Source organism: Ciconia boyciana, chromosome 19, assembly GCF_034638445.1.
Source record: "Ciconia boyciana chromosome 19, ASM3463844v1, whole genome shotgun sequence".
Taxonomy (NCBI): domain Eukaryota; kingdom Metazoa; phylum Chordata; class Aves; order Ciconiiformes; family Ciconiidae; genus Ciconia; species Ciconia boyciana.
In genome coordinates, this window is record NC_132952.1 from 9151770 (window position 1) to 9174330 (window position 22561).

A 22561-nucleotide genomic window follows, 5' to 3' on the forward strand; every position below is an offset into this window, starting at 1 on the left:
CGGAGCGGAGCCCGCATCATTTGCATGCTGCCGGAGAGGCGGGCGGCGCGGCCAATCGGCGGCGGGCGGGGCGGGGCGGGGCCTGCCCCCCACGAGGGCGCCGCGGCGGAGCGGCGGGGAGCGGCGGCCGCGGGCAGGTGCGGGCAGCGCGGGCCGGGGCGGGCGGGGCGGGGAGGGGAGCGGGGACCGCGATGGCGGCCGCGATGGGGGTGATGGAGCCGGGCACGGCCGCGGGCAGAGGCGCGGTAAGGCCACGCCGCCGCACGCCCGGCCCCGGCAACACCGGGCTCGTTAGCCCGGGAGCGGCGGGGGGCGATGCGCGGGGCAGCCGGTGCCCCTTCCCGCGGCGGGTCGGCTGCGATCGCCGGCTGCGCCCCGGGCATCCTCCCAGCGCTGCCGGGCGTCGTCGGGGGGCGGCGGGCGCAGTGCGCGGTCTCGGCGGGGAGGGGCAGTGCTGGGGGCGGCGGGCGCGGTGCGCGGCCCCGGCCTCGCCCGCCCCGGCAGCCCGGGGCCCGCGTGTCCTGAAAAGCCGCGGGGATGCGCCCCGGCCCTTCCCTTTCCTTTCCCGTCCCTTCCCCTTTCCTTTCCCGTCCCTTCCCCGTCCCTTCCCCGTCCCGGCTCCGCTCGCTCGCCGTCCCTCGGGTGGCCCGCGGCCCAGCGCCCCGACCCACGCGGCGCGGCGAGCGGGGCCCCTCGCCAGCCCTGCCGGGGAGGCCCCTTTCCTCGCGCAAGGAACCCCACCCTGAGCGGGGAGGATGGGTTCCCTCCGCCCTTTTCTATTCCCCGGCACGGCAAGGTAACCCCGAACCGGTGCGCCGGTCGCTGGTGGCCTGTAGCCGGTCGCTGGTGGCCTGTAGCCAGTCGCTGGTGGCCTGTAGCCCGTTGGCGTTGCACCGGGCAGAGGCGGGCGCTTAAACCCCGGTGACACGACGTGCTGCCAAACCCGCGGGAGAGCGTGCGTGTTCCTCCCGAAAGGTCTTCCCCTGCTCTGTAATCAGAGCCGCTTTGCGCACAGCGGAGACAAAACCGTGGCATTTTCTACAGAAGGCGGTGGCTTCGCTAGCCGAAATGACACGTAGGGCCGTTGGAACGGAGGACCCTTCTCCCGCGCTGTGGAGGATTCCCTGTCCTGCAACCCAGCCGCTGCCAGCGCTGCCCTTGGGCTTTCCTTCGGCCGTGTCCTAGACCCGTGGGTTTCTTTGGCTCGTGAGCCCCTTTCCAGCCTCTACTTGTTAAGGCTGTTTTCCTTGCGGCGGGGGAGCCCCGTCGGTCCCGTTCCCGCTCAGCCAGCGGCCGGGATGCCGTGCCGTTGTGGTTAACGCAGGCGTCCTGGGACCATTCGCGCGGGCGCCTCGGGCTCTCGTCCCGGTGAGAGCCTCTCAGTAGAAGAGCAGAGCCCGCTGGGAGGCGAGACCAGGTCGCTGCCGGCTTTGCACGGGTAGGGCATCGAGCCAGCTTTCCAAAAACCACAGGTTTCTTCCAAAAGCGTTGCTGGGAGCCATGGTGCTGCGTCGTGAGTGAGTGCCGGCGCAGGCAGGCTGGACGATATGTACCCCATAAATTGCATATATATACATATTGCATATATGCAGGGATTCTCCTGCTGGTTAACAAGAAACGCCTCTGCTCGCAGCTGCTAACGGAAGATTCACAAGAGCTGCTTTTTTATTATTTTATTATAATATTATTATATTATAATAGTATTATTATTAATTATAATTAATTAAAACTGGCGTGCAGGTCTGTGGGTCGGACGTGCAGTGGAGCGAGAGCAGAAAACCTCAGCGCGCGGTTTCCAGCATCTGCTGGAGAAGCAAAGCCGCTGCCGTGCCAGTGCTGGGGAGCGCTCCCCCAACGGGACGGGGTTTACGGCCTTCCCCGCCTGTCACACGCTGCTAGCGGAGCTGCCGCGGCGGGGGAAGCGGGCAGCCTGCTGGGATCACCCGCGCCGGCGGTGCCGAGCGGGTCCCCATCCGTGCCAGCGCGGCTCGGAGTGGGCAGCGTGCTCGCTGGCCCCGTCGGTGGCAGGACCGCGCCGGGAGGGCAGAGGAAGTGGCAGGATGCGGCAGTGAAGCTGAGCGGGACTCGGCGGATGGAGAGGGACCGGTTTTTCCTGGTTTATAAATGAAAAAAGTGCTGCTGCGCGCTTCTGAAACCCTGACCCCTTTTTGCTGGCTTGGCCTCTGGTTTTCATGTTAAATCCAGCCGCTGGCCAGATCGGTGCTGTTATCGCTCCAGGATTACAGTGCCGTGCTGCCGCCGGGGACCAGCGTGCTCCAGTTACTGGGGTGTCTCTGAACCACGCGCTCCGGGGTGGATTTTTTGCCCAAGATGGCCAAAAAGCCAAAGGTGCTGGGAAGGCATGATTGGCGTGCGTGGAGGAGGACGGGTGGCCGCCCGGTGGGACACGGTGCCTGGGCGAGCCCCAGTGCGGGGAGGCGGCCCCGCAGCATCGCCTGCGGACACCCTTATTTTATTTTTTAAGAAAAACACCCGGCATGACTTAAAGGCATCCAGTGATGGAAACGTCCAGCTCCAGACTCCCCGTGGCCACCGGACAAGCCTCCTCTCGCCTGAGCTGCGCAGGGGTGGCCTGCGCCCGGTGGCAGCCGCTCACTCGCCCACGCGTGCTGGCAGCGCCGGGCTGCGGCACCGACACGGTTAAGGCACCGGCGGGATCGGGAGCCGGGCTGCACGCCACGGCCGCACGCAGCCACGGCTGCACGCCACCGCGGAGCCAAACTTGCCGAGTCAGGATGTGAGAGCGGCAGGGACGGCTCTGCGGCGTCCCTGGGTGCTGCCGCATCCCGGGGTGCGGAGGGCTCGGCTTCCCTCCTCCGCCAGACGCCTTTTCCCAGGGACGGAGCGGGAATGGGGTAGGAACCGGCACCCGCTGTGTTTGCCACCGGCTGTCGCAGCTGCTCTGCACCGGCACCAGCGCCACTTCCCGAAACCTGCAGAGCCTCCGGCTCTGCCGGCAGCTGGGCTTTTTATCTCCTTTTTTTTTTGCCTCCCGACCGCACGTCACCGTTAGAGCACCGGAGCCAGGTAGGTGGGGTGTGGGGTGGTCGACATCGCCGGCAGGTTTGCGGTGCCGTGGCGGTGGCTCAGCCGTGCCTGGCTGGTAGCCACGGCGCAGCGGGCAGCCCGCCCGCCGGCTCGCTGGGGAAGGGGCGCGTGCTGGCAGTGCTGCACATCGGGGACCCGCGGGTGCTGGGTGGCCTGATGGACCCCGTTACTTTCGTGCTGGTGTACGTGACGGCAAAGCAGGAATAACCCCGTCTGACGCGTCGCGTATGGTTTTGGGCTGTGTCATTGACTCGGGGGGCCGAGTGCCTGCGCTTCGGCATGCACGGCATGATCACGGGCAGCCTCACGTGTCGCAGCTAAATCCCCAGCGCCTGCCTTGTTCGTTGTCGTAATGACCGGCTTGTAAACGCGCCCGAGCCCACCGGCCACGGTCGGAGGGAGCCCGTGCCGCGATGGCAGGGTGGGGGAACGCTGCTCTGCAGCAGAGGCTTCCCCGGGCAGAGGGAAGGGGCAGGGCTGCTGCTCTGCGGATCCCTGCAGCGCCGGTGCTGCGGGCGGGGGGCCGGGAGCGGACGGGGAGTGCACGGGGCCCAGCGCGGGGCAGGAACAGAGAGGTGACGGCAGGAGGTGCCGGGTCGAAAGCCGTTTGCAAGGCAGAGCAGGGCAGTGTGAGTAATTGTGCTAAAGTCGCCTTTCCCGTGGCGTGTTGGGCGGGGGGCATTTGCTGGGAGTGCTTGTTTGCAAACCCAGTAAAAAAGGGGTAGAAATACGGGGACAGGCACCCGGTGCGGGAAGGTGCTCAGCGCCGTCTCCCCTGCATCCCTCACCTGAGCAGCTGGGAAGGACGCTGGGGCGCCCGGGGCAGGGGTCCCGCAGCTCCCCCCCCCCAGTGCCTCACCCTCAGGGGCTCAGGCTCATCAGTAGGTGCGGAGGCTTCGTCCCTATGTTCAGATTAATTCCGTGTGCAGTTTCACCTCCTCTTGCTCCGACTGCAGCGTGTTTGGGAGGCTGCGGTCCGCAGATCATCCCCCAGGCTGGCCCAGCAGAACTTTGGCTCCCGGGGGTTCCCAGCCGTAAATCCTCCCAGTGCCTCCGTGCCCACGCTCTCGCGCCCCATCGTGCTGGCCGGGGATGGGGATGGAGCCTGGTGGGAGCACAAGTTTCGGGGCACCCTTGCACCCAGGTCCCAGGCACATCCCGCAGAAGAAAAGACTTTTCTTCCCTTTGCACGCATCGCCCTGCAGAAAGTCCTGCAGTTGCGGGCTCGCGGCTGAGTTTTGCCGTGAGGAAGCTGAAGGTGCAGGAGTGGTCTCGGGGAAGCACCAAACTGCCAGCATGGAGGGGACCGGGCTTTCGGCAGCGCCTTTGGCTGGGAGGACCTGGCGGGGCGGGTTGACCCTGGGGGCCGGGATGCTCCGGCTCCTCGGGACGCGGCGCCCTGCCCCGGGTCCCGGCCGTCCAGCAGCGCTTCCCGGCAAAGTTCCTCCAATGCCACCAGAGACTTGCCAGCCACCACGCTCGGTCCCCTGGCATTACCATGAGGTAACGGATGAGGGGCGTCAGGTCCTGCTGAAAATTGCGGAGAGCTGAGCTCATCGCAGAGCTGAGCTCATCACACCGCAGATCCCCAGGGTGCATAAACAGAGCCGGTCCTAAGCCATGCCATAAGTTTGAGTCTCAGTTTGTGGCAGGGCAAGCACGGAAGCCGCACGGCTGCCCCCGCTGCGGCTGGGGCAGGGGTCCGGCCGTCCCTCCTGCAGGCGTCTCCCCAGCTCGCTTCAGCTTCCTTGCACTGCCACTAATTAAGTGACGCTGGGCGGGCATGAAGCCCCTTGCAGGAGCGTGCAAGACGGCACCCGGGCCGGTGGCTGCTGTTGAACCTGCGTTTTGCAGGCAGCTGCCCGCTGCCAGGCGAGGGCCGCAGGGAGCGGCGAAGGTGGCACGAGCAGCCCCCGGGAGAAGCCGGGGGTCGCGATGGCTTTGGGGGCTTGGCAGGGTCCTGCTCAGGGCACGCAGTGCAATGGTGCGGGGCCACGGGGGAGCAGCTCCCTCCTGCCCTCTCAAAAATAAACCCGGCTTTATCGAGCCTGCCTGATCTCTAGCCCTGGCTGCAGCCAAAGGGAGCCGCGTTTCTGTGGGTGCAGGGGAGGAGGGAGGTGGGGCCCTGCACCGGGGCTGCACCGGGGCTGCAGCGGGGCCGGGGGCTGCGGTGGGCGGGCAGGGAGCTCCGCGGGGACGGGCTCGGCTGCCGCAGCCGCTGCCATTGGGCCGCGTGGGCTGCAGGGGCTGCACCGGGATGCGGGCACGCCAGGCCGGGATGCGGGAGGGATGTGGGATGCAGGCACGCTGTGCTGGGATGCGGGAGGGATGCGGGATGTGGCAGAGATGCAGGATGCAGGCATGCCCTGCTGGGATGCAGGCGGGATGCGATATGCTTGCACGCCGTGCTGGGATGCGGGAGGGATGCAGGATGCAGGATGCAGGCACGCCGTGCCAGGATGCAGGCAGGATGCGTGCCAGGACGCGAGCACGCTGTGCAAGGCCACGCTCCCGCTGTGCCCAGGGCAGTCGGGGAAGGAGCCCGGAGATCTCTCAGTCCCCGTCCGGGGGAAAAAGCAGCTCGTGACCTGCAGCGTAAAGATGGCATTTCACGGGCCTAAAGAAAGATGGGTTAAATTTAAAAATTAGCCCCAGTTTTGTAGGGAAGTGCTGTGGTTTTCTGTGATACTGGAAACTGCTGACGGGGTTGCGGGATGGGGAGCGGGAGCAGGACCACAGCTCCTAGCAGATCATCGTGCCGGCTGCCTCCCCGGCATGGGGATGGGGACGGGGAGGGTCGGGGGTGCCTGGGGGCGAGACCCCTTTCCCTCGGAGCTCCTGCACCCCTGCTCACACAGTCGCGTGGGCTGCAGGAAAAGCCGAGCTATTTTCCTTTCCTTAGCTTGTCCTTCGCAGAGGGACCCTCTGGGGCTGCTTTAGTGTTAAACACCAGCAAAATGATTAATTTTTCAGGCCCGCATTTCTTCACTATTTCCTGATATGTCGTAAGACCTCCATGACGTGGCTTGGTGCCTCGCTGCCGCAGCTCAGCCGGGTTGCCCCGTGGCGTGCCCTGCTCGCCTCCCATGGGCAGCGAGGCGGGCAGCGAGGTGGGCGTTGAGGTGGGCAGCGAGGACCCTGCTCTGCCCTCCCCGGGAGCCCCAGAGGTTTGGGGAGAGCAACGCACTTGGGGAGTCGGCGGCACAGGGCAGGGGCGGGACGGGTTTGGGATCGGCAGCGGGTCAGGGTGGAAGCCCTGGGGTCTGGGGCTGGCGGGGCTGCTGTCCCCTGCCTGCCGCGCTGCCTGCCGCTGCCAGTGCCACATACCCAACCGCCTCGCGAGCTTCTGCAACAGGAAGCACCGTCATGCGCGCGCCCCAAAAACCCCCGTTTCTTCCTCTTTTTCTCTTCCCCTGTGGCAGGGGTAAGGCGGTGAGCGGCTCCGGGGAGCCCAGGCTGGCTCCATGTATCCCGAATCCACCACTGACTCCCCGGCGCGACTCTCGCTGCGGCAGACGGGCTCCCCAGGGATGATTTACAGGTAAGGTGCAGGGCGGCGCTGGGGGGGTCTGCAAGGCTTCAAACCTGGGGCCACGGCACCCAGAACCGCCCCGGCATGCTTCATGCAAAAACTTCCAGGACTGCAAAAACCCACGTGGCAGCAGCAGCGTTTTTGGGTGCTGATGCCTGTTACGGGAGGAGTGGGTACTTCTGGGGAGCGTGCCGGTGCCTGTTGCATGGTGCCCCCCCGCGATGCGGCACGGGTGGGTGCCACCGACCCTTCTTGTGGCCACCGGCTCTGCTGCTCAGTCCCGCTCCACCATTCTAATGGGGTTTGTGGCATCTTTCTTCTTTCTCCCCTTTGCTGTCGGAAGCGCGAGGTACGGGAGCCCCAAGCGCCAGCTCCAGTTCTACAGGTAACCCAGCTCTTCACCCTCCCCAAAATCCCCCCCGGCAAGCAGACACGGCTGAAGCCCCGGCGGCCTCTGCCCATGCCCGGGGTGCTGCCAGCACGGGCGCTGCTGGCACAGCGCCGCCCTGCCTCCATGCAGGGGTCCCTCCGCGCGGGGCGGGCATCGCCAGCGCGGCACCGCGTCTTCGCCTGCTCGTGGGTCTGGCAGTGCGACCTGGGGACCCCACGTGTGTGGCTGGGTAGGTGGGGGCCATCCTCGCTGGGTCCCCAAGCAGCGGAGCGCGGCCGGAGCGTGCCCGGAGGGCTACTGGGGGGCAGCTGCCGCGGGGGGGTGCGGGGCTCAGCTCGGCGCGGGGGGAGCATCCCGTGCCAATGCTGCGCCGGGAAGAGCCCGCTGGCTTTTCCCAAGGGCAGCTCCAGGAACCGGGCCAGCCGCTCCGCTCCTTCCATTAAGAGAAGCATCGTTAAGTGGTAAAGAAGGCAACGCTTCCCCCCCACACCCCCTCTTACCGTCTGAAGCGAAGGCGGCACTTTTCCACGCACACCGTGCCAGCAGCCGCTTCACCGCTCCCGGGGCCGCAGCAGCCCAGTGGCGCTGGCCCGGGTCCGGCCTGGCCGCAATGGGGCGAGGGATAGGGGGCTGCCCCCCAAGGGAGCCGTGGCCTCCCCGCTCCGTCCCCACGTGCAGCAGGAGGAGGAGAGGCTGGCCGGCACCGGGGTGTTTCGGTGGCACTGCCAACGTCCCTGCCCCGGCGATGCACTGCTGCCGGCACCGCCGAGCCCGAGCCACGGGTGGGTTTTGGCTGCCAAACCGGCCAGGCACAGCCGCGCGCCTGAATCGCCGGACGCATCTGGTGTGAAAGGGTCCCGAGGCCGACAGGCAGGAGCCAGCTTGCCCGTAGGCTGCTGCCACGGGCGTCTGTCACCCAGCCCCGTTTCGGGGCTCCTGCCCAGGGGAGGCTGTGTTTTCGTCCTGCCGCGGCCCAGCTCTGACCCTGCTGCCGTGGGGACCGCAGGAGGGCTGCGTCCACCACAGGGGACCTGCTCCGCTCCCAGACGGCCCCCAGCGCCCCGGCTGTCCCCACCACCCCGCGTGCCGATGGCGCGGGACCTGCCACTGCAAGGCGAGGGTCGGCCGCGGGCGGAGGCAGCGATGCCAGCGTTGATAAAGCAGCGGCGCATCCCGGGGCTTTTAGCAAAGCGGCCATGAATAATTTAGCTCCCCTTCGCAAGGAAGAAAATCCCCTAATAGGGCTAATGGAGCACAGCAAGAAAGCCGGGCTCTGGGGGGGCCCGTCGCAGCCGCCAATTGCTTTGGACGCCAAGCGCCGACACTCCCCTAATGCAAAAAAACCCAGCGGCCGCGCGTCTCTTATAGCTGCCCCGGGGCAGCCCGGCCACCCAGAGCTTTGCCATTGATGAGCAGCGTCCCCGGCGCGCGGGTGAGTCGGGGCCGGCGGCGCAGGTGGCAAGCGGGGACGGGCACAGCCGGCGGTGCAGCCCGCTGCGGGCAGCAGGGGGGATTTGCTGGGCAGGGGAGCTCGGGATTTGGTGGCTTGGGGGGGGCTCGTTTGGGGTCTTTTTGGTTTTAGGCAGGCTATCGGTTGCCAACAAGTTCCCAGCTTGGCAAGCCAGGCTGGACAGACGCCTTTCCGAGCAGCCACCCTGCACGCCCGACTGTCACCCACTTGTTGTGCCCCTGACGCATGCTAACGGCCCCCTGCTATCCCGCGGAGCCTGCGTCCGGTCCCCATCCCCGCTCCTTCCCTGCCAAACAGCCTCTCCCGCTTGGGCACGGCACTGCTTAGGCTTCGGCAGCGCCCACAGCCCCCGCTGCTTCTCGTCCCTCGGGCGGCTGCAGGATTTCTGCTAAGGAACGGCCCGTGGACGAACCCGCTGCCTCCGCGCTCTCTCTGCCGCCCCGTAACGTTGCTCGGCCGAAAATGAGGGAGGTGTTGAAATGAGGCGGGCGGTGGGTTCCCGCCCCGTTCCTCAAAGCAGCCCAGACCAAAGCCCCCGGCTCCGCTTGCTGCAGCCGTTTCATTGCAGCGCGGTGAAGCTGTAGAGCAGCGGTGCAGCCGGCTCAGACTTCGCCCAGCCGCTGTCGGGCAAGGGGATCCCACCGGGGCGAGGGGTCCTGCCGGGGACAAGGGGGTCCCCCCAGGGCTGGGTGCTGCACCCATGCCCAGCAGGAGCCACCGGCGCTGCCCTAATTAAAACCACCAGCTGTGGAGAAGAGCTGGTGCCGGCGGTGCCGGCTCCGGGCTCCGGCTTCGAGGCGTGGCAGGAAGAGGAGGCTGGTGGCCAGCGTTCAGTTTGGCTTTGCCGCAGGAGAGGGGTCCCCTTTCCACGTCTCCCTGCATTCCCAAGCCCTTGCTGCAGAGCAGGAGGCGCACGGGAGGGTCCCCGGCGGCGCTGGGTGTCGCAGGAGCCCCGCGGGTTCCGGTCACCCCTTGCCAGCTGATGCTCCGTACCTTCTGGGTTTTCTTCTTTTTTCTTGAGGTCACACCTCAGGGGGAAAGTGCACTTTGCTTTTGGCTCCTGCTACTGTAAATTTGAGCTTTGCAGGGAAAGAAGAAACCACCAGTGGGAGCCCGGCCGGAGCCTGATGCCGGCGCAGCTCCGGCACGGTGCACTCCCAGCTCCCGGTGGCCGCTTCGGCACCGGCGCCGTGGTTTTGGCCCCGGTTCCCGCTCCTTCTTTCAGACAGAGGGACACTGCAGAGAGTTGCAGGGAAATCGATGCCGGTGCCACCACCGGTGAGATCCCAGCTGTGGAGGCGGTGAGCACCTCCAGCTTGGTGAGCTCCGGTGAGGAGCCCGCTCTGCAGCAGGCTATTTTCGGCAGCCCACACCGGCTGCGAGGTCGCTGCCGCGGCTGCGGGGAAGGTGTTGGCTGGTGGCACGGGTTGCGGCAGCCTGCCGCAGGCACAGCAGCCACCGGCGAGCTCCCGGCACCCACGGCCCCTCTGCGGATGCCCACCTTCCCCAGGGAGGCCCACAGGGCCACCTTTCCTGTCCTGACCTCTCCCGCCTACCGGCACACGGTGCCGGATTCTCACCAGCGGCGCTTGTGTCACCGCCCCAGCCAGCTCCCGGGGCCCAGCGTGTCCCTCGCAGGGATGCAACCCAGTGGCAGCCCAGCTGGTGCGAGCTGGGAGCAGCGCGGCCGGGGCACGTGCCAGGCTGCAGCAGCTCACCGCGCTCGGGGCGGCTGTGGTCGCCCGGCCACGGGCAGCACCACGTCCCTTCTGTGCCACGCTGCCGCCCTCGCCCTTTCCTTTGCTCTTCGGCTCCCCCACCAAGACTTTACTCCGCTGAGGCGACTGGCTTGGCCAGGGTCCCTGCTCTCCCCTCCCTGCGCCGCAGACCCGCCGCAGGTCCTTGCAAGGGCAGGTGCCACTGCTCCGGCATCGCGGCACGGGCAGGGCTCTGCCTTGAGCGGCAGCGGAGCCCGGTGTCGCAGCAGGGCGCTTTCCCAGCTCTCTCCGTAGCATCGCTGAGCGGTCGGCGGTGGAGCCGGCCCGCAGAGCCCACGCTTGGGTGGCGGGATGCTCTCCATGACGTACAGCGAGAGCCTGCGCAGCGTGGCCAGCCGGCACCCGCCCGAGTGGGGGCTGCCACCGGCCCCCCGGCCAGCGGACGGGCCGGAGCTGCGGCGGCTGCGGGATGTGCGGGCGGCAGCGCGGGCGAAGACGCTGGAGGAGTTCCTGCGGATGCACGGGCTCTCCCTGGCCGACGGCACCGCCCGCGCCACCGGGATGAAGTACAGGTAAGGCGGCACCCGCCGGGGCAGCGAACGTGGCGAGGGCCGAGCGCGCCCGGCCCGAGATGCGGGATCGGAGCAGGGGATGCTGCTTAGCGCTGGTTTCACACCTCATCGGGGAAAAGCCCGGCCTGCAGGAGTTCACTGGCTTCCCTGTGCCGCACTGAGGTCGGGAGGAGCCGGCACCCTTGGCATGAAAGGCGGTCTGGCGCGGCGTGTGCGGGAGAGGCTGCAGCAGGTCAGCGCCGTTGTCTCTTGCTCGGTGATCTTTGGTCTCCTCACTTGGACTTCCCTCGTGCTGTTGGGTAGCTGCAAGTGCAAACACGCTCTGTGCTTTTAAAGATCAGGCAGTTGGAGCAAAAAGCCCCGGAGATGCTTTGTCCGTCTGACGAGCGTTTGCTGCGGAGCTGGCCCTCCACTCATCTTGCACGTGGGTCCCAGGATGGCGTGAGGCGCCTCAGGATTTCAGCCGATTTTTGTCCTCGTTACCCGCCCGTGCCGGGGAGGACGTGCCGGGCTGCCGAAGCCGTTGGCCACGGCTCGTCTGGGGGCACGTGGCTGGTTTTCCCAGCACATCCCTGCCCGCTCTCCCCCAGCATGGCAGGTGGGGCGATGGGCCGGGCACCCCCGGTAGCCCGGCTGGGGCTGGGGCCGGGGGCACCGGGGCTGGGGACAGGAGCTGTTCCCCCCTGTGAAAACGCAGGGGTGCCCCTCGCCCCCCCGCTGCAGCGAAGGCCCCAGGGCCAGCGGCTCTGCCGGCTCCTGCTGCGCTGCGCCGTGCCGTGCCGTGCCGTGCCGCACCGCGGGTCGGGTTCCCCTCTGCTCCCAACAACAGAGGTAACATTTACACGGTGGCAAGAGCCCATCTAATATTCATGGGGCCGTTATTTATTGATGGGGAGAGGCTTGCACAGGCACCTCCAGTCCTTCGGGCATGTGCCCGCTGCCCCCAAAATCTCTGGGGTTTCTCCTCCTCGGGGAGCTGCCGATTGCTGCCGGGTCCCCTCGCCCCGGGGCTGGAGCCGGTGGGATTACCCGGCTAAGGAGCTTTGTGGCAGAGGGAAGCGGAGGAGATTACAAGATTTCTCATTAGGTCGGGGCTGAACGTGCGTAATTTCCCCCGCAAACCAAGCCCTGGCCCCTCTCCCTGCTCCTTACCCGCAGGCACGGCCAGTGCGGGCAGCCGGCACGTGGCCCCGGCCACAAAACGGTGCTGCAGCGCGGTCGGCTCGCGTCCCTCCTTCGTCAGATGCTGGGCTGGGTTTCGCCTCGATCCGCGTAGCTCGCGCTGCGCGAAATTTGGGTGATGGGCCGCGGCCCCGAGGGGGGGCAACCGGTCCAGCTTCGGCGAACCGCCGGCCTCCGCGCCCAGGAGAGCCAGCGGCATCGCCACCGCCTGCGCTCTCGCCCCAGAACCGAGTATTTGGCGACGTGCACGCGCTGCTGCCGGGAGGTTTGTGCTTCGGACTTGCATCCGCCCGAGAGGAGGGACGCCGCGCTGGCGGGAGGCAAGAGGCCCCTTCGCCCCTGGGGCCTCGGCCCCCCCTGCGCCCCAAGCCGGGGCTGGGCCGGAAGCATTGCCCGCAGGGGATGCCCGGCGGGTGCGGGGGGTCCCTTCGGGGGGCACCCGCTGCGGTGCTCCCGTTCCTGCCCCCCGCCTGCCCCGGCACCGCTTGCTCGCTTCCTGAGCTCATCAAATATTGAGGGCAGGAGGGCTGACGGGAGCCAGCTCCGCGCCCGCTGCCTCGCAGCCCCCCGCCGTCACGTCGGCGGAGCGGCGGCGTGTGGGCGCGCGGGAGGAGCTCCCCGCCTCGCCGGGGGCACCGGCTAAATTTAGGCAGCTGGCACGGCTGCCCACCAGAGCAGCATGCAGGTCTCCTTTGTGTGCTCCGAGCACAGCATCAAGAGCCGGAGCGCGGAGGACCGACTGAACCGGCAGAATGCCGGCAGCCCCAGCCTCGGCACCCGCGGCAAGTTCCGGGCAGTGGCCATGGTGGCCCGTAGCCTGGGGCAGCTCTCGGTGCAGAACGTCCCCTCCTCCAGCGAGTCCAGCATCAAGCAGCTGGGGATGAAATACCGGTAGGAGACGGGCGCGCTGCTCGGGCAGGCAGATCTGCAGCCTGCTTGGCTGCCTTCGCTGTTCCTCGTCGAGATTTAGGGGGCGGCGGGGGGGGTCTGGGGGGGCCGGGTGTGCTGCACTCCCCTAATCCCTGGCTCGCGTCCTGCTCCGTAGGTTTCTCGGTGCTAAAAGTGCTGACCGTGCGCCTCCGTCGCCTTCCTTACCGTTTGATGCTGTCCCCTCTCGGCGCGGATTTGATTCAGGCTCGCGTAAAACCAGCGGAATGCGGGGGGAAGGGACTCTAAAATTTGGGGTAGGATTAGTAGGATCCCCGGCGCCTGCCGAGCCAGGCACGCTGCCAAGCCAGGGGGGTCTGAGAGTCGCGGCGTACGTTAATCTGCGGGCTGCCGTGGCATCCTTACGGCACGGCCAGAGACTCGCTGCCCTGCGAAGCGTGCGCGGAGCTGCAAGCCAGGATTCGGCCCTTGGCTGCCCGCGGTGGGCTTGGAAAGGAAGGGTGGTGCGTGCACCTTGTGCCCCCCGGCCAGCACCCGCTGGGTTAACACCCTCCACGTCCCTGGCACTGGAGCAGAGCGCTGGGGGGATGAGCGTGCGCCCGGGCGCGGGGCTGGGGGCTTCCCCCGGTGAGCACGCACGCCATGGTACAGCTGACAGCCGCTGCCTGCCCTCGCTGCAGCCCAGATGAGACCGGCACTGGGCTGCGAAGCGCATCAGGCCGGCAGAGCGCGGGGATGAGAACAGCCATCACCCACCATCGTTGTCCAAATCAGCCGAGTCCCCTCGCCCAGGCACTGGGGAGGGGTCCAGGGCAGCCCCCTCCGGCTCTCGAATGCCGAACCCTCGCAGTGGCGGCACTGGGGCCACGTGCGGTGGCACCCTCCAGGCTTGGCACTCGCGCCCTGCGGTCGCATCCCCATCCGGAGGAGGAGCGCACCGGGGGACCCTCTCCCACGCGCTGGGTGCCTGGCTCAGGGGTCCCCGCCGGCGGTCGCGGGGAGGACGGTGGCGCAGGGGGATGCTCCGTGCAAACAGCCAGGACGGGAAGGCCATGGCACAGCGCGGGGGGATGCTCCTTCCCGCAGAGGCGGCGGGGGCTTGGCCTCCCCCAGTATCTGCCAGCGTCTCCATTGGGCAACCAGGCAAGACGCTTTTGGGCAAGAAAGCCAGGAGCAGCGACGCGCCGCCAGTGCCCGCCCGCCCTGGAGGACCCCGGCGATGCCCCTGCAGCCTGGAATGGCTGGGACAGGGCTGGTGCCATCCCCTCCCCACCACGACCCCCCCATCACGGGGCCTTGAGCCGCCGCCGTCCCACGGCCGCGGCCTCTCCCCGCCATGAAATGCTCTAAAAATAATGCGGATTGGCGGGAGGAGCGCCCACGCCTCCAGATGTTGGGCAATAATGCGGCGGCGCGGAAGGAAGATGCCCCGACTCGGCTCAGCCCGCAGTTCACCGCCGCCGCTGTCAGACTGTGGCTGCTCCGTGCCCGGCTCCCCGTGCCCGTGCCGGCGATGCCGGTGGTGGAGGTGCCTCCCGGTTGCTACGCGACACCCGCGCGGGCGAGCTGCCACGGCTCACCTACACTTTATTTATTTTAACGCTCGTTGCTCGAGCCTTTGTCATTTCTAACGAGAAACTGGCTCTCCATCACCGCAGCGAAGGCGTCTGCCAGCCTGGCCCCTTTCCCCAAAGCTGTTCTCCGGCTCCTTGTGCCGGCCAAATTTTCAGGGGTGCTCCATTTCTCTGGGATGCCGCTCCGCTCCCGAGCACCCTCTCCCTCTGGTGACCTGTGCCCCCCGTGCCACGCCGCAGAGAATGGGCACGGCTCGTGCCACGTGTGAGATGCTCCAGGCCTGACCGCCGGTGTGCCGTCTCCCCCTGCTCCTGCCCTGTCCCCCGGCACCGGCAGCGCTGTCGGGGGAGCCGAACACCCCGGCCTCATGACGGGAGCCGCTTTAACCAGGTCACTGCCCGCTGCCACTCAGCTGCCCTGCCGGGCACAGCAGTTATTTTGTGTGCGGGAAACGGCATCGCTGCACCGGTGCTGGCCGTGCCGCCGGCGAGCCGCAGCGTGCCCGGCCTGGGATGGCTCTTTAATCAGTCGCAGGGGAGCCTCGCTGCGGGACCGTCCCAGCGGGGATGGGGATGGGGATGGGGATGGGGAGCGGCGCTAGGGACCACGACTCACTGGCACGCGGATGCCTGAGACGGTGTTTTGGGGCTCTCTGGCAGCTTTCTTAATGGGCCTCTGTCTTCCAGGAACCTCGGGAAGTCTGGGCTGCGCGTGTCCTGCCTGGGCCTGGGTAAGTGCCGGGGTTTGCCGCGGCCCCTCGGCTGCTCCTCCATCCCGCGGCTGCTGCCGGCGCTCCCCGGCGAGGGCGGCGCTCACCTGCTCCGGCGATGCTTTGCAAGGGAGGGAAAGGGTTTTCCTCCGGCCTGGCAGTGGTTTTGAGACACGGCCCAGACGTCGTCAAATTATTTTCTCTTGTTCTCCTCTGACGTGATAGGAAGCGACCGGGCTGTGCCGGGAGCACTGTGCCGCACGCGGCGGGGCCGACCACGGCTGCCGCGTGCCGGGGCTGTGCCGGGGGAGCCAGGGTGGGTGGCCGGGGGCTTGGGGCGGTGGCATTCAGTGCTCACCGCGCTCACCATGCGTGCACCCTCTCTCCTCCACAGGGACATGGGTGACTTTCGGAGGGCAAATCACAGATGAGGTAAGGATCGCGCCCCCTTGCCCCGTCCCTCCCCAGCCTTTCCCGAACGAAGAGGGGGACGGATGGGGCCGGCACGGCCACGGGTGCTGTTCTCGGTGCATGTGGTGTGCCGGAGATCACCAGCGCACGCCTCCGCGCTCTGGCTCGCGGCCACCCCCTTTGCCAACCCTCCCCGCTCTCCCCTCGCAGATGGCGGAGCAGCTGATGACTTTAGCCTACGACAACGGCATTAATCTCTTCGACACGGCAGAAGTCTATGCCGCCGGCAAGTAGGTACCCCGCTTCAGCAGCGGCACAAGGGGCCTCATCCTGCGCCCTGGCCTCCAGCACCGCCGAGCTGCAGCGGCGCTGGGAGTCTCCCGGCTTTCCCGGCTGCAAAGCAGCTGCCAGGATGGGGCAGGGAGCGCCTGCCCGTGGGGGGGTGATGGCTCGTGTGGACCTGCGCTGCCTGTGGCTGCCTGTGCCACGCGAGCACGGCTGCGCCCGGGGCGCAGTGGCCCAGAGGCATCGTAGCGTGCCCACGCGCCCACTTAAAAATAGCAAGCTCACGCGTCAGGGAGCAGCTCGGCTCTTCGCGCTGCAGCTGGAGGGGGACGCGGTGTCCCCGCGGCCACAGCGTTTGCCTCTCAGTCTGCCGGGGCCGTCCCTGCTGGCGGCTGACATCCCCTTCCCTTGCAGGGCCGAGGTGGTGCTGGGGAACATCATCAAGAAGAAAGGGTGGAGGTAAGCCGGGCTTCATTCCCGTGCGGCAAAGCCGTCACCGCGGTGCCGACGGGCTGGGGAAAGCTGGCGGAGCAGCCCTGGGGGTGAACGCGCGCGGGCAGGGAGCAGGCAGCAAGCAGCAGGCAGCAAGCAGCAGGCAGGGCACGCGGGGCTTTGCGGGTGCTGCCGCCAGTGACTCTCTCTTTCTCCCTGCAGACGGTCCAGCCTGGTCATCACCACCAAAATCTTCTGGGGAGGAAAGTAGGTAGCACACCCGCCCCGCGGCAGAGTGGCCGGAGCGCGCCGGGTTCTCACTCACCTTTCCTTTTCCAGGGCCGAGACAGAGAGGGGCCTGTCCCGAAAGCACATCATAGAAGGTAGGGATGCCCACCAGGTGCTGCCGGCCTCGGCGCCAGGCTGTGCCGGCACTGGCTGCCTCGCCGGCTGGCGGCACAGAGCCTGGCGTGCCTGACGGTCCCGTCGGTGTGGCAGGTCTGAAGGCGTCGCTGGAGCGGCTGCAGCTGGAGTACGTGGACGTGGTGTTTGCCAACCGGCCCGACCCCAACACGCCGATGGAAGGTGGGTGCCGCACCACGGCGCCACGCTCCTCCCCGCCGCCTTTCGTCGCTGTCGCGGTTGGTTTGCGCCAGGCTTTTATTTCACGGGCGTTTTCCCTTCCTGAGCAGAAACCGCTCCTCCGCTGCCACGGTCAGGCCACGCCACGGTTAAGTCTCTGCCACCCCCAGCCCGGCACCGGGACCCCCCTCGGGCCGCAGCGGGGGTGGGTTGGTGGCGCAGCACCGGGTTGCTGCCCCTGTCCCGGCGAACCGCTTGCTCCGCTCCGCCGGCAGCAGCCGACTCCGCTCTCTCTCAATCTCTCTTTTATCACCAGGGAACCTGTTTAGTTCCTCCAAGTCCAGGACTTTCATCGTAGAAGGTACTCCCTGCCCGCACTCTGCCCGCCGGCCGCCGCCTGTGCCCCAGCGGCATTTCCCGGGGCAGAACCCCCACTCCTGAGATTGCCACCCCCGTCCCCCTGCCCCGAGCAAACCCCGCCATAAAACGCACAGGCAGCGGCAGCACAACAAACCCCCCCCGCCCCTTCAGACCATCGCGCAGTTAAAGGGGAATAAAGCGAAGAGGCTCCCCAGCCTCCTCGGGGTCCTTGCCGCGGGGCACCCTTTGCAGCCGTGCCGGGGACCGCAGCAGGGACCACGGCAGGGTCCCTCCTCACCAGGGCAGCTGTGAGCGTGCCGGGGCGCGCGCTCCGGCACCGGCCAGGTGAGCCTCGTGCCCGTCGCTCTCCCCGCTACCCGCCTTTGGCTGCAGGAGCGCGCCTTGGCTTGGCCCCAGCCCGCATGGCTCAGGGCCAGCTCTCCCCAGAGACCCCCCCGCGCCCCTTGCACGGGGTCCGGGGTTCCCTCCTTCTCCTGGGTCTCGGTGCACGGGCGATGCTTCGGGTCCCTCCCCCTGCAGCAGTGCCAAGCACGGTGCCTGCGCGGGTGCCCTGCGGGGCGTGGGGCCGGTGCCAGGAGCCGAGCGGCTGCTCTCCGTGCCGGGAGAGCCCCGGCATCGCCGGCGGCATGTCAGGGTTGGCCGTGGTCCCCAGCGCGTCCCGAGCGGCTGCTCCCTCAGTCCCCGTCCTGCTCCTTCTCGGAAAGCATCCTCTGGAACAACCCAGCTCCCGCCTCCCGCCTCGGCGTCGGGGAGTGGGACGCTCGCCAGCCGTCGGTGCGGCGTGAGCCCCCTCCTGCCGGCGCGGCGCCCGCTAACCCCCACCTGCCGCTCTCCCCTTCCCTCCTGGCAGAGACGGTGCGAGCCATGACCCACGTCATCAACCAGGGGATGGCCATGTACTGGGGGACCTCACGCTGGAGCTCCATGGAGATCATGGTAGGGGCCCGGGGGCAGCCGTGGCGGAGCAGCCCCGGTGCTGCCGGTGCCGCTGATTTAATTCGACAGCAGCTGTCGGGAGCCAAGCGCTTGCAGATACGCTTGAGCCTTAATTGTCTTTCGGGGCAGCTCTCGGGGGGGTGGGCAGGGGGCTCGGGGGGGCGGCGGGGCGCTGAGGGTGCTGGCTCTTCGGCAGGAGGCATACTCGGTGGCCCGGCAGTTCAACCTGATCCCGCCGATCTGCGAGCAGGCCGAGTACCACATGTTCCAGCGGGAGAAGGTGGAGGTGCAGCTCCCCGAGCTCTTCCACAAGATAGGTACGGCAGCGGGGGTTCTGCCCCAGCCCCCCCCACACACACAGCGCTCCCCAAAGCCCGGCGCTGCCGTGGCCAGGCGCGGCACAGCCCGTGTCCCCCGGGGCCGGCCAGCCCCTGTGCCGCGGTGCCCGGGGGAGCTCGGGGGCGGCAGCGTCACCCCCCGCTCTGCTCTGCCCCAGGCGTCGGAGCCATGACCTGGTCCCCGCTGGCCTGCGGGATCATCTCGGGGAAGTACGACGGGGGGATCCCCCCCTACTCTCGCGCCTCGCTGAAGGTGAGCCCGGCTGGGGCCGGGGGGCGCGCAGCGGGACGGGCAGAGCCGGGCGAGCGGGGCCAGGGGTGTTGCAAGATCCCCATGGGAGCAGGAGGTCCAGGAGCCATGACTGGGGGGGTCTGGGGATGCCCTGCCTGCACGAGGTCCCACCCGGGGAGTTTGGGGATGTCCTGCCTGCACGAGGTCCCAGTACACCCCAGTCCTGCTGTGACACCCCCTCCGAGCCCCCTCCCGCCCCCCAGGGATACCAGTGGCTGAAGGACAAGATCCTGAGCGAGGAGGGCCGGCGGCAGCAGGCGAAGCTGAAGGAGCTGCAGGCCATCGCCGAGCGCCTGGGGTGCACCCTGCCCCAGCTCGCCATCGGTAAGGGGGCCGGGGGGTGCGGGGGGGTCACCGGGGGCGGCCGGGCCGCGCTCAGGCTCTGCTCTCCCTCCCGCCCCAGCCTGGTGCCTGCGCAACGAGGGCGTCAGCTCCGTCCTGCTGGGTGCCTCCAACGCCGACCAGCTGATGGAGAATATTGGAGCAATACAGGTCAGCGCTCCCCGCCCCGTCGGCAGCGCGCACCAGGGAGGCTTCGCCGTGGGGAAGCGAGCAGACCCTGCTCGCGGGGCTTTAACGGGGCAGCGCCTGCCTGGGCGTGCTTTGCTGCTGCAGCGCTGCGATACGCGCTCCTGCAACGCTCGCTGCTGCGACGCTCGGGGTAGGAAAAAGAGGTTGTGAACCTCAGGCAAAACAAAAATTATGGGTTTTGCTTGATCCGAAGCTGAGCGGCAGAGGCGAGGCTTTGCTGGGCTGAGAAGGCAGGGGACGAGCCCGACCCAGGCTTTCCGTAACCGCGTGGCTCAGCCGGCAAGCTAGGGCTCGTAGCATCAAGGTAGCAGGGCGGAGGCGGTGAGCGCAGCACGGCCACGTGCCGCACGCAGCTGCATCCTCCCGCGTGCACCAGTGGCACGATCCCAACTCCCAACGGCGTCCCCCATCCCCCGCAGGTCCTTCCGAAGCTGTCGTCTTCCATCGTCCACGAGATCGATAGCATCCTGGGCAACAAACCCTACAGCAAGAAGGACTACAGATCCTAAGCGCACGCGCAAGCGCGCCGCCCGTTGCACAGCCCTCGCCGCCCGTTCGCTTGCTTACGCTTTGTTGGAGCAAAGTGGAGAGTGTGGTTTGCACCGCGAGCCCGACGCCGCGAGCGCCGAGAGCCAGCGCTCCCACCCGCGCTGCCCCGGACCATCGTACCGCTTCCACCCGATGTGGCTTGAGCACAGGGACGGCCGCCGGCGGGGAGCGCACCAGGGCGAGCCCCGAGCCGCCCTAAGCACCACGGGCGCCGCCGGCGCGGCACGGGGGCCTGTTGCATGCGTCGCTCCTGCCCTCCGCGTTGCTGGAGGCGGCGGGCACGGGGGCGGGGGCGGGGGCGCGAGCGGGTGCTGTACGCCCACGAGGCCGACAACACGAAGCTGTTCCCCAGCCTGCGCCCCGGCCCCTCGCCTCTGCCCTGCCTGCGCCGCCGCGGCGCCGACACCACCAACCTGGCGCCGGCACCACGGGGGCTGCGGTCCCCTGGGAGCGCCTGCTCCCGCCGCGGGGAGGGGAAGGGCACGGGCTCTGCCTCCCGGGGAGGGGGGGCGAGGAGGAGGGGGGCACCCCTGTGGGTAGGGGGCAGCCCCCCGCAGCCGCAGCCACCCACCGAGGGACCCCGGGGTGCCCCCCCCAGCTCCAGCCTCGGCCGAGCGCGGGGCGGGGCTCTGCAGGGGCGGGGGGCTTGGGGCGTGGGTGCGTGTGTGTGCGAGTGCATGTGAAGAGACATATACACGTATGGACCTACAGATATTTGTACGCTGTATATACCTGTGCGCATACAGCTATATGCCTGTCTATAGGCAGCTGCGTAGCTACAACACGCTATCTACAAGTACCCGCAGCTGTATTTACACCTAGGTGTATCTATATGCACACGCATATATAAATGACAAGTGTGTATATACATACTCACATACATCTACAGCTGTATATATAGATGTAGATCTCTACCTATATCCCTATAGTTATACCTATCTTTATACAGATATCAATACCTATTGAGATATTGCTCTCTCTGTATGTAGATATATATATGCACGCATCTATAAACATTACATATATAATATGTATACACACAAATGTAGACGTGTATATTTGTGTTTATACATACGTATATAGCTATATGTAGATATATGCATATGTACATATCCATGTAAATATATTGAGTTATATATATAGTTGTATGCATATATATGCACACACATACAAAATCAGATATATACATAAATGTGTGTATATACATGTATATATACATATATATGTGCAGATATATCTATATCAATACCTAGCTATGTAACTATATACTCATATCTATACCTATATATATAAACCTGTGCCTATATATATATATGGACATATACATATTTGTAATTTATATATAGCTATAGATATCTCTATATATCTCTGCATACTCACTCTCTCTGTGCAGAAAGACATCTTTGCCAATACCTATCTGTATCCATATATATACACACGTCCCTATATATGCACACACATAAATATAAAAATCACAAACTCATGTAAATTTATGTACAAAACTTGAGCTCTACACATAGACATGTATATATGTGTGTGTTTATCCGCTATACATGTAGATATAGCTATACTCCTATCCCTGCCATAGACGCGTGCGTGTCTGTACATAAACGGGGTGGGAGGCGTATGCGTATACGCACGCGCACAGAGCCCCTCTCAAGCAACACGTTAAAAACCTCACAGATCTCTGTATGGGTTTGTGTGGGGTCTGTGGACACACACACCCCCCCTTCAGATATGTCAATTTATCTGCATCTATACCTACATACCTTCATCTATATACGATACCTGTAGAACTACACAGATGTTTGCATGCCTATATAAACACATATACGCTCATATATATGTATAAAATTACATATATATGCATTATCTGTGTATACACAGATATGTATACTATATATGTATAGCTATATCTATATACCTTTATCTGTATCTATTTATATCTACACTTATGTATAAATACATAAAAATTACGAATACATGTGTATGTGTGTGTCTGTATATACACACACAGCTCTATATACCTATATATCCATATAGAGATATGTATATCTCTATATCTATATATGTATGTATGTGTATATATACACAGATATAAACTACAAATATAATTTATGTGTATATAGACACAGATACGTAAGTGTATATACACCTATGTAAATACATACCTATTCATCCATACCTACATATATATGTCTATGCCTATCTACCCATACATTGCCTATATATATATACACACACCCCTATATATTTACTTATATATGTATGTAAGGACATATATACACATGAACACACATGTAGTAAAATTACAATTACATTATATACACGTGTATAAAAATATATAGATGTGAGTGTATATACACACCTGCATAGATATAGCTGTACCTAAATAGCTATACCTTTAGCTATACATATATATCAATACCTATTTATGTATGCTTATATATATATACGCACACACATATATCTAAAAACTACAATTATATGTATATCTACGCATGTGTCTATGCAGAGATATACACATCTATATATCTGTAGAGATAAACACACATATGTAGATGATGTAGATACATGGACGTATATGCGTGTGTGTGCATACCCACGCATAAGAATTACAGCTACATAGGCGCACATCTATACAGAAACACACACGCTTGTCTAGGGGCGTGTGCCTGCGTGGGGAGAGCCGGGGCTGGGGGCTGCTGGCCAGGGAG

General features: G+C 65.0%; 1 protein-coding gene across 16 annotated transcripts; it reads left to right on the forward strand.

The window, feature by feature from the left end:
* The first annotated feature begins 32 nt into the window (after positions 1-32).
* KCNAB2 (potassium voltage-gated channel subfamily A regulatory beta subunit 2) lies at positions 33-21786 on the forward strand. Of its 16 annotated transcripts, none has more exons than XM_072884128.1 (17): positions 33-137; positions 6492-6610; positions 6945-6986; positions 15085-15128; positions 15502-15539; positions 15729-15808; positions 16218-16262; positions 16458-16502; positions 16575-16618; positions 16734-16820; positions 17134-17178; positions 18049-18134; positions 18331-18451; positions 18631-18725; positions 18968-19088; positions 19168-19256; positions 19715-19955. In XM_072884128.1, the coding sequence occupies exons 2-17, from the start codon at positions 6534-6536 to the stop codon at positions 19802-19804; spliced, it is 1149 nt and encodes a 382-aa protein (XP_072740229.1). In that variant the 5' UTR covers positions 33-137; positions 6492-6533; the 3' UTR covers positions 19805-19955. The 16 variants fall into 16 exon arrangements, with proteins under 16 accessions (XP_072740229.1, XP_072740235.1, XP_072740241.1 ...); XM_072884132.1 differs by lacking the exon at positions 33-137 and adding an exon at positions 3031-3048; XM_072884127.1 differs by lacking the exon at positions 33-137 and adding an exon at positions 6061-6191.
* The last annotated feature ends 775 nt before the right edge of the window (positions 21787-22561 follow it).